Raw genomic sequence first — 15,098 nt, 5'->3', positions numbered from 1 at the left:
GTTATTTTGATAAATGCCAAACAATAAAAATGAAAAATAAAATCACTGTTTTGGTTATAAATTATTATTTTAATTTCGACATAATAATATTATTTATATATCATTATGAAAATTGGATTCTTGTATTTTGTTTCTCTTAGTAATAAATTACATTTCTATTATTAATAATTATTATTAGTAAAATAATATTACTGCTTAAATAGTAAAAATTAAAACGTTAAGAGATCGATTAAATTATACCATTCTAATTTAATAATGTGATGCTTAAATAAAATGTAAACACACTATATAATAGACTAGCTGTGCCCGCGATTTCGTCCGCGTGGAATAGTTATTTCGGGCATCATTGAAGCCTTCAAGGATGAATAATTTTCCCCGATTTTCTTCACATTCTCCATTATTTCTTTGCTCCTAATAGTTGCAGCGTGATGTTATATAATAGCCTAAAGCCTTCCTCGATAAATGATCTATTCAACGCAAAAATAATTTTTCAAAAAGAACTAGTAGTTCCTGAGATTAGCGCGTTCAAACAAACAAACAAAATCTTCAGCTTTATAATATAAGTATAGATAAATCTAAATTTCAAATCATGACTACAGATTCTGTAACCTGAATGTGCCATTTCCACACGAAGATATTCCACACCACAATAGCATAATTTAGTATTAAAACTAATGTAAATAACTTCTAAAATAGTCATTTGTACACGGCCGCGGTGATTCGAACCTGTACCTTTTTACGCGTCACGCATTCTAACCGGACACATTACCTATTCAACCACCGACCCTCTCTCAATACGGAGAATAGCTATACCTAATATAACATAGTTGGACAAGTAATAATTATTACTAATCATCATTAATACTAATTTATTAATAACTAGAGGCCGCCTGCGACTTCGTCCGCGTGGAATCAATCCCGCAGGAATTTCGGGATAAAAAGTAGCCCATATTTTATTCTGAGTCTTCAGCTACCTACATACCAAATATCATCTTAATCAGTTCAGCAGTTTTTGCGTGAAAGAGTAACAAACATCCATACTGACATCCTGACATACAAACTTTCGCATTTATAATATTAGTAGGATAATCATTATTTATAATTAATCTGGTAAAGGGTCATGTCAAAAGTACCCGAAACCGCCGAGCTTGCATGAAGAAGAGTTACGAATGTGGATGAAGCGAAGGAAGTATGCAGAGATCGTGGCAAGTGAAAAGAGGTAGTCTCTGCCTACCCCTCCGGGAAAAAGGCGTGATTTTATGTATGTATAATTAATCATATCACTAAATCTTGATATTATAATACATAGGTTTGTCTTCTATCATGTTGTTCATATCACCCAGCTTGGGTTCGCACATGGGCCACAATGACGTCATCTCGATGTCCCCACCGGTGGGTATTGACTGCGGCGCCATGGGTCCCTGTGGGGGAAAATAGGGGACATTACATTGATGACGTGCCGTGTGGTTCTCGGCACCAATCTATCAAAAAGAATAGGACCATTACATATTTTTAGGCTAGATTTATAAAAATTGGGATTCTTCCTTTAGGAGACGGGCTATCAAATTATTGAAAGCTATTAGAATCTCAATTCTATCAATGATCCTGAATTTTGACGGCCTCCGTGGAGCAGCGGTAATACGCTTGTCTGTGACACCGGAGGTCCCGGGTTCGAATCCCGGCCAGGGCATGAGAAACGGAACTTTTTTTGAACGAAGCCTTTCAGTCTATACAAGACTGTTGGCTCTGTCTATCCCGCAAGAGATATAGACGTGACTATATGCAAGTATGACAAATAAATAAATATACGGGACAAATTACACAGATCGAGTTAGACTCGAAGTAAGTTCGAGACTTGTGTTACGAGATACTAACTCAACGATACTATATAATTTATAATAAATACTTATATAGATAAACGTCCAAGACCCAGACCGATCAGAGAAAGTTCGTTTCTCATCACGCCCTGACCGGGATTCGAACCCGGGACCTCCGGTGTCACAGACAAGCGTACTACCGCTGCGCCACAGAGACTCGTGTCACACTGTTTGTCTCCGTACTCCTCCGAAACGGCTTTACCGATTTTTTCCAAATTTTGCATGCATATTCAGTAGGTCTAAGAATCGGCTAACATCCATTTTTCACACCCCTAAGTGTTAAGGGTTGTCCACACATAACATTTTTTTTTTAACTAGAAATTACATAAAAGTTATTTATATGGCAAAACAACGTTTGCCGGGACAGCTAGTTTTAATACATACATACATATAATCACGTCTATATCCCTTGCGGGGTAGACAGAGCCAACAGTCTTGAAAAGACTGATAGGCCACGTTCAGCTGTTTGGCTTTATGATGGAATTGAGATTCAAATAGGTTGCTAGCCCATCGCCTAAAAGAGGAATCCCAAGTTTATAAGCCTATCCCTTAGTCGCCTTTTACGACATCAATGGGAACGAGATGGAGTGGTCCTATTCTTTTTTTTTTATTGGTGCCGGGAACAACACGGTCATGACACTAGTTTTAATATATAATAATAATAACTCACCGTTCGTCCGTCATTCCGTCGTTTCCCTCTAGACCGCTTCGGCCAGGGTTTCTTCAAGTGCACATAAGTGATGTGAGCACGTTTCTCGCTGGCGTGTTTGAACCCCTTGCCGCACATTTCACATTTGAATGGCTTGAGGCCCGTGTGAATCTGTAATTAGATTGTTTCACATTAAAATTATACTTACATTGCAGATGGAAAAAATCGATCAAGGGCGAAGCTAATTTATAGGCGCGACTCTTGCATACATTGATTGATAGCAGAGATTGATGATAAAGAATGATGCGCTTTGGAAGCGGTAGTAGTTATAATTAGATTTAAGTTATGTGACGTCAATAAGTGATACCTTGTATCCAATTTTGAAAATAAATCTATTCTATTCTATTCTATTCTATGATGGAGACTGATGATGGGGTTGATGATTGTGATTGACGAGCGAGAAGAAGGAGATTGATGATAAAGATTGATGATACAGACGACGATTGATGATGGGATTGATGATAGGGATGATGAAGATTGATGATAATGATAGATGATGGAGATTGACAATCGAGACTAAGACACACTCACAAACATGTGCCTCAGTCAGATGGCGGCGCGACCCTCCATTATTGATTGATGGTAGAGATTGATGATGTGGATTGATGATAGGGATTGATGATGGAGATTGGCGAGCGAGATTGAAGAAAGAGATTGATGATGAATATTGATGAAACAGACTGAAAATGTGTGAATGTGTGTGAAAATGACACACTCACAAACATGTGCCTCTGGCGGTTGCTGTGCGTGGAGAACTGTTTCCCGCACAGAGCGCAGCCGTACGTCAGCTTGTCCGCGCTGTGCACCCTTCTGTGCGCCACCAGCCGCTGCTTCATGCGGAACGTCAGTCAGTCAGTCAAGACGGCGGCGACATTCGCATTAATTGATGGTAGAGATTGATGATGGGGATTGACAATTGAGAATGACGAGCGAGATTGAAGAATGAGATTGATGATAAAGATTGATGAAACAGAATGACAATCAATTTCGACACTCGCATTAATTGATTGATGATAGAGATTGACGATTAAGAATGACGAACGAGATTGAAGAAAGAGATTGATGACGAAGATTGATGAAACACACTCACAAACATGTGCCTCTGCCGGTTGCTGTGCGTGGAGAACTGTTTCCCGCACAGAGCGCAACCGTACGTCAGCTTATCCGCGCTGTGCACCCTTCTGTGCGCCACCAGCCGCTGCTTCATGCGGAACGCCTTGCCGCAGGATTCGCACTTGAACGGCCTCTCGCCGGTGTGAACCCACGTGTGGTCTTTCAGTAGCGCGTAACTCTGAAATTGATGGATACATACATACATATGTATGTACATACTAGAGGCCGCCCGCGACTTCGTCCGCATGGAAACCCTATCAATCCCGCGGGAACTCTGGGATAAAAATTAGCCTATGTGTTATTCTGGGTCTTCAGCTACCTACATACCAAATTTCATGGTAATCGGTTCAGTAGTTTTTGCGTGAAAGAGTAACAAACATCCATACATCCATACAAACTTTCGCCTTTATAATAGTAAGTAGGAAGTAGGAAGAAGAAAGGATGATCACGTATTCTTTCGTACCACAATTATGCCACCAGCCTTAAAGTGTCGAAACACTATTAGCTCTGTCTTATCCTTAAAGGTTGAAGGAGGAAGAGACTTACCTAATATGAGCACGTTACGAGGTTTTATAGATATTTTTTTTTTATACATATACATATTGGTCACCCTTATGGAGCAGACAGAGGCAACAGTCTTAAAAAGGCTGAATGGCCACGTTCAGATGTTTGGATGATAGAATTGAGATTCAAATAGTGACAGATTGCTAGCCCATCGCCTAAAAAGAAGAATCCCAAGTTTATAAGCCTATCAGTTCTACATTCATTCATGTTTTTTAATGTAGACAATGTGCATTCGTCCACGATTTAGATTTAAGAGATCTATATTTGTAAATTGACGTCCGATGAAAATGCTGCAGTGTAGTTTGTTCCGCCGCTTCTTCTGCACATGCGCTTTGGAAGCGGTAGTATGTAGTTATAATTAGATTTAAGTTATGTGACGTCAATAAGTGATACCTTGTATCCAATTTTGAAAATAAATCTATTCTATTCTATGAGAGCTTGCATATAAAGAAAGTTATGAATGTGGATGAAGCGAATGATAGAATTGAGATTCAAATAGTGACAGGTTGCTAGCCCATCGCCTAAAAGAAGAATCCCAAGTTTATAAGCCTATCCCTTAGTCGCCTGTTACGACATCCTTGGTAACGAGATGGAGTGAGAAAACCCTGACTCACCCAATCCAGGATTCAGTCTTTTCAAGACTGTTGGCTCTGTCTACGCCGCAACGGATATAGACGTGACTACATGTATGTATGTCCAATAAATATATTTTACCTGAAACATTCTACCGCACACTTCGCACATACAAGGCGACTTCATACTGGGATAATTGGTCCGGTTCTTGTCCGGATGCATCCGGCGGAAGTGGCCGTGGTATGCGCGGGAGTCCTCCAGTTGTAGGCCGCACTGCGACAGAAAATCCATACCTATATTATAAATAAAACCCGAAACCGCCGAGCTTGCATGAAGAGAGTTATGAATGTGGATGAAGCGAAAGAAGTGTGCAGAGATCGTGGCAAGTGGAAAGAGGTAGTCTCTGCCTACCACTCCGGGAAAGAGGCGTGATTTTATGTATGTATGTATGTATAAATAAAAAATTGTGAATGACCGATTTTTGTACTAGAAAGATATTTACAAAAAAAACGATATGGAGGATGGATATATATAAGACGACGTGCCGTGTGGTTCCCGGGACAAAAGAATAGGACCACTACATCTGTTTCCCGTGGATGTTGTAAATGGCGACTAAGGTATAGGCTAATAAACTTTGTGACAAAAACATATAAACACGTCTATATCCCTTGCGGGATAGACAGAGCCAACCGAGAGGACCACTCGCATATATTTCCCATGGATGTCGTAAATGGCGACTAAGGGATTATACGATGAGATATTATTATTATCTTCGATTATATTCTTATTTATTATCTACTTACTTCGAGGCTAACTCAATCCGTGTAATTTGTCCCCTATATATTTATATATATAATATATAAGTATATATATATATGTATGTATGTAATACCTGTTCACACGGTATGGGTCCTTCAGCTTTCCTCAACTGGCCGGCGTACTGTTTGTCTTCCTCTTCGTCTTCCTTCTCTCTCGCACGCGCCCCCCTCTCTTTCGCGTCTTTAGATTTGCGACCTGCAAACAAACATACATACATACATATGGTCACGTCTATAGCCCTTGCGGGGTAGACAGAGGCAACTGTATTGAAAAGGCTGAATGGCCACGTTCAGCTATTTGGCTTAACGATAGAATTGAGATTCAAATAGTGACAGGTTGCCAGCCCATCGCCCAAAAAAGAATCCCAAGTTTGTAAGCCTATCCCTTAGTCGTCTTTTACTACATCCATTGGAAAGAGATGGAGTGGTCCCATTCTTTTTTGTATTGGTGCCGGGAACCACACGGCGAAACTGCAAACAAAATTAAATATAATATGTTATTAAAAAGTTAAAGGCATACTAACAAGGTATGAATGTATGCTTTGTTATGTTATTTTTACACATATTGATTTAGTCCCACAAGGTAACATGATCGGCCCTGTAATATTTATGTAATATAATAAATATAATTCAAATTCAAAATTTTTATTCATTATTATAGGATACTTCATATCGCTTAATAATTGTCAAAACGTATGGTTTAACAACATCTGTTGACGTCAAATAAATTACTTAAAACTAAGTTTACTGCCGCTCCCAAGGCAGAAGCCAGTGCAGAAGAAGCGGTAACAAACTGCACTGCAGCATTTTCTTCAACAACGTCAACTTCACAATATAAATTAAACTTAGAATAGAATGTGGACGAGAGAATACATTGTAAACATTTATAGGCCAAGACGAACGTACCTTGATCAAATCGGAGCCGTTCTAGCAAAATATCAGGTCAAGAGTACTCGAAACCGATTTACTATCACTGTTATACCTAGATTTGTAAAAAACCAATGGAGCTCCTCTAGGTAGCAAACTCGACCCTCCAATAAAATATTTCTCAATGGAGCTCCTCTAGGTAGCAAACTCGACCCTCGAATAAATATTTCTTACCTTTTTTCGGCTTGTTCGCTTCCCTGCCGTTCTCATCGCTAGTGTTGTGCCTGGCCGACACACTGATGTGTCTTTTTAAGGCTTCAGCAGATACGAACCGCACGTTACAGAGTTCGCAGAAGGGCCCGTCTTCTGGTATCTAAAACATATATACATACATACATATAATCACTTCTATTTGGCTTGCGGGGTCAACAGTATATGCCAACAGTTGAGAGAGAGAGACGGGCGCCAATAGTCCCGAAAAGACTGATAGGTCACGTACATATGTTTGGCTTGATGATAGAATTGAGATTCAAATTCGATTCAACCGATGTTGTGAAACCAAAGGTTTTGACAATTATTAAGCGATAAAAAGTATCCTATAATACTGAATAAAAAAAATTTTAATTTTGAAATAGTGACAGGTTGCCATCGCCTAAAAGAAGAATCCCAAGTTTATAAGTCTATCCCTTAGTCTCCTTTAACGACATCCCTGGGGAAACCACACGTCACACGACGAACTTTACTTCTTTATTGTATAAGTATATTAAGGTTTATCACTAAGGTCTTATTATTGTAGGAGTTTACACTCAGACACAGCCTATCTTACACCTGAAAATGTAAGTATCTGTGAATGAAAATTCATTAAAATTAGTTCAGTAGTTTCAAAATTGCAAAAGGTCAATCAAATAAAAGCTTCCGAAAGCCAATATTTAATATTGTAGCAGTAGATAACGCGTGTAGATGTAACAAACAAACAAACTATACATACATACATACATAAAATCACGCCTCTTTCCCGTAGGGGTAGGCAGTGACTACCTCTTTCCACTTGCCACGATCTCTGCACACTTCCTTCGCTTCATCCACATTCATAACTCTCTTCATGCAAGCTCGGCGGTTTCGGGTACTTTTGACCTGACCCTAACAAACTATACTTTCGCATTTACAAGTTGGTACGTAAGTAATCATCACCTGAACTTCGTCCAATCTGTGCTTCAATTTCTTATGCAGCTGAATACCTTTTTCGCTTACAAAAGAGTACCCGCATAGTTGGCAAACGAAATCTGACGGGTGTTTAATCCTGATGTGGCCCATGTATGTTGTGAACTTACTGGAACAAATACATAACTTTTTGGATTCCGGGGACTTAGTGTCATTAATAGATATAAAAGTTCCGAGTAGACTGCCACGTTATCCTATAACTAAACTGCTGTCTGGTCCGGCATCGAGAACAAATCTGGGCGGCCATGCGCCGGTAAGGCGTATGTGCGATACATATAATTTCTTGGTTCGCAATTCAGAAAATTTGGACATATTTCACGATAGATTGAATGTATTTAAACATAGGATGCTGAAACTGTTGTAAATGTTTTGGAATTATTACTGAAAATTTTATATTTATTACCTACATATGTTACTGATATATGGTGAACGATGTGTATACCTGTAATTGGTGTTTTCACAAGAACAATATGTAAGTGTGTCCCTGTCATTGAATGTAATGTGTAAACACTGTTGGTGTACCAATTAAATAAATAAATAAATAAATAAATAAATACATACATACTTATAATCACGTCTATATACCTTGCGGGGTATACAGAGCCGACAGTCTTAAAAAGACTAATAGGCCACGTTCAGGTGCTTGGCTTAATTATAGAAATGAGTAGTTCAAATAGTGACAGGTTGCTAGCCGGTCGCCTAAAAGAATCCCAAGTTTATAAACCTATCCTTTAGTCGCCTTTTGAGACTTTAATGGGTAATAGATCGAGTGGTCCTATTCTTTTTCCTATTGGTGCCGGGAACCACACGGCACAAATATTAATCAATTAAATTAGCCTCGAAGTGAGTTCGAAACTTGTGTTACGAGATACTAACTCAACGGTAAAATACTTTTATAGGTAAACATCCCAGACGCAGGCCAATCAGAGAAAGTTCGTTTCAAATAATGCCGCAGCCGGGATTCGAACCCGGGACCTCCGGTGTCACAGACAAGCGCAAAGTATGGTTATAACATATTTATTTTTATCTTTCTTACAGTGGATTTTGAAAGATCTTATTCTTCTCTCTTCTGGCGATATTTTAATAAATGCTTTACTTCTTTCACATATGAAGGACGAAGGACTAAAAATGAAGAATTAAGTAATGAACAAGCAAGACACTCACACTAACTCGTCCTGATGTGAGCCTGAGCGTGGTCTCGTAGGGACACTGGTAACAGCTGAATGTCTTGTGTGTGTTAAAGAATGAAGGAAAAAGGAGAAAGGAAGAAGGGCTACAATACGGAGGGCTAAAGAACGTCGGACGAAAGACCGGACGACAAAGGACCGGAGGACGAAAGACCAGAGGACGAAGGACCAGAGGACGAAGGACCAGAGGACGAAGGACCAGAGGCCGAAGGACCAGAGGACGAAGGACCAGAGGGCGAAGGACCAGAGGCCGAAGGACCAGAGGGCGAAGGACCAGAGGGCGAAGGACCAGAGGACGAAGGACCAGAGGACGAAGGACCAGAGGACGAAGGACCAGAGGACGAAGGACCAGAGGACGAAGGACCAGAGGACGAAAGACCAGAGGACGAAGGACCAGAGGACGAAGGACCAGAGGACGAAGGACCAGAGGACGAAGGACCAGAGGACGACGGACCAGAGGACGAAGGACCAGAGGACGAAGGACCAGAGGACGAAGGACCAGAGGACGAAGGACCAGAGGACGAAGGACCAGAGGACGAAGGACCAGAGGACGAAGGACCAGAGGACGAAGGACCAGAGGACGAAGGACCAGAGGACGAAGGACCAGAGGACGAAGGACCAGAGGACGAAGGACCAGAGGACGAAGGACCAGAGGACGAAGGATCAGAGGACGAAGGACCAGAGGACGAAGGACCAGAGGACGAAGGACCAGAGGACGAAGGACCAGAGGACGAAGGACCAGAGGACGAAGGACCAGTGGACGAAGGACCAGCGGACGAAGGACCAAGAGACGAAGAACCAGATGACGAAAGACAAAGCACTTAATGACTACAGGACTAAAGCACTAAAAGACTAAAGCACTAAAGGACGAAGGACTAAAGGACAAAGGACGAAAAGACTGTAGGACTAAGGACTAAAAGACTAAATGATAAAGGATAAAGAACGAAGGACTAAAGGAAAAAGGACGAAGGACAAGGAATTAAGGAAGAACAAACAAGACACTCACACGAACTCGTCCTGACAATGCGGACACTTGTACTTGGTGCCCTTGTGCCATCTCTCGTGCAACCGCGCCGTCTGCCTGTGCGTGGTCTCGTACGGACATTGATTACAGTTGAACCTCTGCGTGTGATGTGCCGTTATATGTTTGCGTAGGGCGTGCGGATGTTTGAAATGGGTCTTGCATATGTCGCATTGGTACTCGCCGAATTCCTACAATAACACATTCATACATATATAATCACGTCTATATGACTTACGTACCCCGTACAGATCCAACAGTCTCGATAAAACTGATTGGCCACGTTTAGCTATTTGGCTTTAAGATAGAATTGAGATTCAAATAGTGACAGGTTGCTAACCCATCGCCTAAAAGAGGAATCCCAAGTTTATAAGGCTTATCTCTTAGTTGCCTATTACGACATCTATGGGAAAGAGATGGTGCGGTCCTTTTCTTTGTTTTTATTGGTGCCAGAAACCACACGACAACTCTATGATCTATCGAAAAAAAAATCTTTTATTACAATTAGTTGGGGGTGTCTCACTACTAAAAATATTCTTTAAAACTCACCACAGAATGCCTAGTCATGTGCGAATTATAAGCTTCTTCATCCAAAAACCCTTTGAAACACTCCGCACATTTGAACACTGAATTTTTATAATTGGCACTTTCCCTCCTTTTGAGAATCTCGGCGACTTGCTCCTCAAACGTTAAATCAGTAATCGTGAACAATGTTTCATTCAAATCATCATTCAAGAACGGCTTCCTTCTCCGATCAATCTTCGGTTGAACATCTTCTGCTTTCTTGTTCACTTTTTTCACACTCTTCTTTTTCACTTTCTGCTTTTCCTTACACTTTTTCAGCGGCAGAGTGTCGTCCGTCGAGTAATCATCTTGGATATAATTATCATCGTTATCAGCGTCGATTCCGTCATCGGCAGTTTCATTTTCAGTCTCAACTTTTGCGCTGTCAGTACTAGAATCATTTTTAACGTCGAAATTTTCGGCGAAATCAATTTTGGCGTCTCCGTCGTTCATGTAAATTTCGTCATCTTCAGTCTTGATGTCAACATCAACATCTAAAGGTTTCGGGACGGCTGTTTCGTCAAATTCCACGTGTAAATCACAATGGTTTGGTTCAAATTGTGTGGTAACAAGATTGGACGCTAACCGGTTATTATTTCGATTTATACTTTTAATGTTTTCTAAAGACAGCTGGAATATGTAAAAAACAATTCTTCAAATAAATTATTTAATTAATAAAAAGTTTGAACAATAAAGTTTGTCATTAATTTAAAAAAAGACAAATTTATGGTTTATGGAAGTTCTGGAAAAAGAAGTTACATACACATACATAAAATCGCTCCTCCTTTCCAGAGGCAGAGTCTACCTAGCTTTGCACTTGCCCCGATCTCAATGCTTCTTACAAAAAAGAGAAAAGAGCCGTGGTAAATAAATATATACGGGACAAATTACACAGATTGAGCAAGTTCGTGACTTGTCTCGATCACGACGTTGCTATATTTGATAATAAATACGTATATAGATAAACATCCAAGACCCAGACCATGTCAAGACCCAGGACAATCAGAGAAAGTTCATTTCTCACCATGCCCTGGCCGGGATTCGAACCCGGGACGTACTGTGTCACAGACAAGCACACTACCGCTGCGCCACAGACGCCGTCAAAGAATTAGGTGTATGTATGTATGTATACTCACATTATTATGTTTGTCGATAATTTTCATCATGAGAGAGTTGGCTCTCAGACTCTTGGTCCGAAAATTGCCACAATTGTACAACCTTTGTGCACATTCCGCGCATAATTTCTGTGGTAAGCGCTCTTCGGTGTTCAGCTGAAAATTAAATAAACATTTTTAAATGGACCGTGCTTGTGGGGTTCAGGCACCAATAAAAAAAATAATAGGACCACTCCATCTCTTTTCCATGGATGTCGTATAAGGCGACTAAGGGATAGGCTTATAAACTTGGGGTTGTTTTATATTCCACCTTGGCCGTGTGCCGATGACTCTATTTAAAGTTATGTACATTAGTTTGAATGCTTACCGATGCTCTTACGGTGAGGGAAAACGTCGTGAGAAAACTTGCACATTCAGGCAACTGGATGTGTAACCATGATCGATCCTATACGGTTAGGTTCCCCTGCAAAGGTTGCGGAGGTCAAACGGGAGTCGCTTCGTGTAAAAACCTGACTCACACAATCCAGGGTCCATGGTCAAAGGCATGCCCCGGGCTCCTCTCCAGAGTGGTGAGGATGCGACCGGGACTAAAGCCAGGAGGAGAAAGGAGTACATCTTATATATAAAATTCTCGTGTCACACTGTTCGTTCCCGTACTCCTCCGAAACGGCTCCGACCGATTCTCATGAAATTTTGTGAGCATATTGAGTAGGTCTGAGAATCGGCCAACATCTATTTTTCATACCCCTTAGTGATAAGGGTTGTCAACCCTAAACACTTTTTCTTTTGACTAGAAATTACTTAAAAAAATTTTATATGGCAAAACGTTTGCCAGGACAGTTACTCGTACAAACATAAAACAGTAGTACAGTACAAAGGCGGGCTTATCCCTAAGTGGGATCTCTTCCAGCCAATGTTTCAAAATTCAAAATCAGGTTCAAAATTATTATTCATTATTATAGGATACTTGATACCGCCTAATAATAGTCAAACCTTTTGGTTTCACAACATTGGTTGACGTCAAATAAATTACTTAGTTCTAAGTTTATCGCCGCTTCCGAGGCGTCAGTGCAGAAGAAGCGTTAACAAACTGCACTGCATCATTTTCTTCAACAACGTTAACTTCACAACTATCCATACTTAGAATAGAAATGTGGACGAGAGAATACATTGTTCGGATTAATTTATTTATATGATGAAAGTTAACATGTTTCACTTACCGACAGGCCGGTGAGAGTTTCGTATGCCTCCTCGAGATTATATTTTTTTATTGAAAACAATTTGACATCCACGGCGAGACATATTCGGCAGGCCTAAAATATTACACAGATATAGCAGTGAGCTAGTCCATAATCTTTTTCAGACTTTACACAATAAAAAAAAAATTATTCATTATTATAGGATATTTCATATCGCTTAATAATAGTCAAATCCACCACTCCATCTATTTCCCATGCATGTCGTATAAAGCGACAAAGGGATAGGCTTATAAACTTGGTATTCTTCTTTTAGACGATGGGCTAGCAACCTCTGACTATTTGAATCCCAAATCTATCATTAAGCCAAACAGCTGAACGTGGCCTATCAGTATTTTCTATCTTTTACTGCGCGAATTCAGCGCCTCTTACAAAAAGATACATATTTAGCGCCACCTTTAAAGAGCGACCTATTTAGCGCTAACTGCAAAAAGCGACTTCAAGAAGATTAGTTCAGTAGATAACGCGTGAAGAGACAACAAACAAACAAACTTATTTTCGCATTTATAAAAGAATACGCAAATAATTAATTTTGAAATTTAATTTGACTATAATTAAAAAGATTATTAAAAAAAATATTCAATTTTCTACCTTTAAACTGGCCGGGTTCCCTTGGTGACTGGTGGGTTGCATTGTGTCCTGGAAATAATGATATAAATGTAGTTGCTCAAAAATATATCTATATGTGCCATGTGGTTCTCAGCACCAATAGAAAGAAGAACAGGAGCACATAATCCTTTTCCCATAGATGTCGTAAAAGGCGACTAAATGATAAGCTTATAAACTTGAGATTTTTCTTTTAGATGATGGGCAAGCAACCTGCCACTATTTGAATCTCAATATCATCATTAGGCCAAATGGCTGAACATAGGCTTCGGTCTTTTCAAGACCGTCGGCTCTGTCTACCCCACAAGGGATATGACTATATGTATGTCATAAAAGGCAACCAAAGGAAAGGCTTATAAACTTAGGATTCTTCTTGTAGGCGATAGGCTACCAACCTGTCACTATTTGAATCTCAATTCCATCTTTGAGCTGTACAGCTTAACAAGTCCTTCCAGACTTTTCAAGACTGTAAGGCTTTCTAAGACTTTCTACCCTGAAAGGTATATAGACGTGATCATAGTGTATCCAAAAAACATTCTTACCGGTAACACAACGGGCACAGCCGTTATCCGCACTTTCCTCATGCCATTTTTAGTCTCATACAAGTCTTCGCACAGGAAATGCTCTGAGCATACTGTGCTGCGATCCTTTGGCTCCCAACTCTTTTTGTTGAGTGCGCAGAGCCATGCTGCGCGGAGTAAAGGGTCCGTTGGGAATCTGTAAGCAATGAATTCAAATCAACATACATACATGCTTACATAAAAACACGCCTTTTTCCTGGAGGGGTAGGCTGAGACTACATCTTTCCAATTGCCATGATCTCTGCATACTTCCTTCACTGCATCCACATTCATAACTCTCTTCGTGCAAGCTCGGCGGTTTCGGGTACTTTTGACCTGACCGTTTACCAGGACGTCCTGATGTGGTATAATATGTAGTCCAATACCATGATTAAGTAACATAGCTGAATGTGGCCTTTCAGTCTTTGCGAGACTGTTGGAATCTGTCTACCCCATATAGGATAGAGGTGTGATTAGGTATATGTATGTTTTGAGTAGTATATTTTACAGATTTGTACAATACTGCTAAGCAGGTTCAGAGTCAGCATTATGTATGCAAAGCATCGAAGTACTTACACATGAAATGTGATTCCCTGGGACTTCGAAATGTGTCTGGAGTCATTTTTACAGTTTGATACGCAACACCGCATTTTTGTTTTCTAAGTAACAATTTAATTTATTCCACACGAACAAACATTATTTCTCCGACGGAAAGGATTCCTCAAAACGCTGACAATATTAAACCATTATCACTATCTTCGGAATAGCTTGTAAGTAAAGAAACAATTTAGATATTATGTACTTATTTTAGAAATGTAATTTGTACCAAACAAAACAAGGATCGATCAGCTTTCTTCTGCCATTATTTTTATTAAAATCTTATTAGACGACAAAGATGAAATGGTCACAGCGTCGATAATTCTTTCTCTTTTTTTAACGCATACAGAACCCTTTAAAAAACAGAGATGGCAAATCGAATCTCAGCTTCTGTGGAAAATTAGAAATATAGTTTGAACTTCGTTATTTGTAAGCGTAATAAAGCCTATG

The 15,098-nt window shown here is 40.0% G+C and overlaps 1 protein-coding gene across 1 annotated transcript; it reads right to left on the bottom strand.

Moving 5' to 3' along the window:
* Nucleotides 1–109: 109 nt before the first annotated feature.
* On the bottom strand, nucleotides 110–14,945 carry LOC106138076 (zinc finger protein 708). Its single transcript, XM_060952381.1, has 14 exons — nucleotides 14,628–14,945; nucleotides 14,034–14,208; nucleotides 13,477–13,524; nucleotides 12,850–12,942; nucleotides 11,651–11,785; nucleotides 10,500–11,144; nucleotides 9,936–10,141; nucleotides 7,713–7,851; nucleotides 6,756–6,894; nucleotides 5,729–5,850; nucleotides 4,978–5,109; nucleotides 3,677–3,877; nucleotides 2,548–2,697; nucleotides 110–1,421 (listed from the first exon to the last, which is right to left on the bottom strand). Exons 1-14 carry the CDS (start codon nucleotides 14,699–14,701, stop codon nucleotides 1,284–1,286), a joined length of 2,397 nt encoding a protein of 798 aa, XP_060808364.1. The 5' UTR covers nucleotides 14,702–14,945; the 3' UTR covers nucleotides 110–1,283.
* Nucleotides 14,946–15,098: the final 153 nt, after the last annotated feature.

Source organism: Amyelois transitella, chromosome 28, assembly GCF_032362555.1.
Source record: "Amyelois transitella isolate CPQ chromosome 28, ilAmyTran1.1, whole genome shotgun sequence".
In the NCBI taxonomy this organism is placed as follows: Eukaryota; Metazoa; Arthropoda; class Insecta; order Lepidoptera; family Pyralidae; genus Amyelois; species Amyelois transitella.
The sequence above is the reverse complement of the archived record's forward strand: the minus strand, read 5'-3'. Positions and strand labels throughout refer to the sequence as shown.

Bases quoted from the DNA above. Each gene is read 5' to 3' on its own strand.
- LOC106138076 (XM_060952381.1), bottom strand. From the start codon at position 14,701: ATGCGGTGTTGCGTATCAAACTGTAAAAATGACTCCAGACACATTTCG. The intron at 13,525-14,033 runs GTAAGAATGTTT...CATTATTTCCAG, and splicing joins CTGTGCCCGTTGTGTTACCG to GACACAATGCAACCCACCAG. The intron at 12,943-13,476 runs GTAGAAAATTGA...GTAATATTTTAG, and splicing joins GGAACCCGGCCAGTTTAAAG to GCCTGCCGAATATGTCTCGC.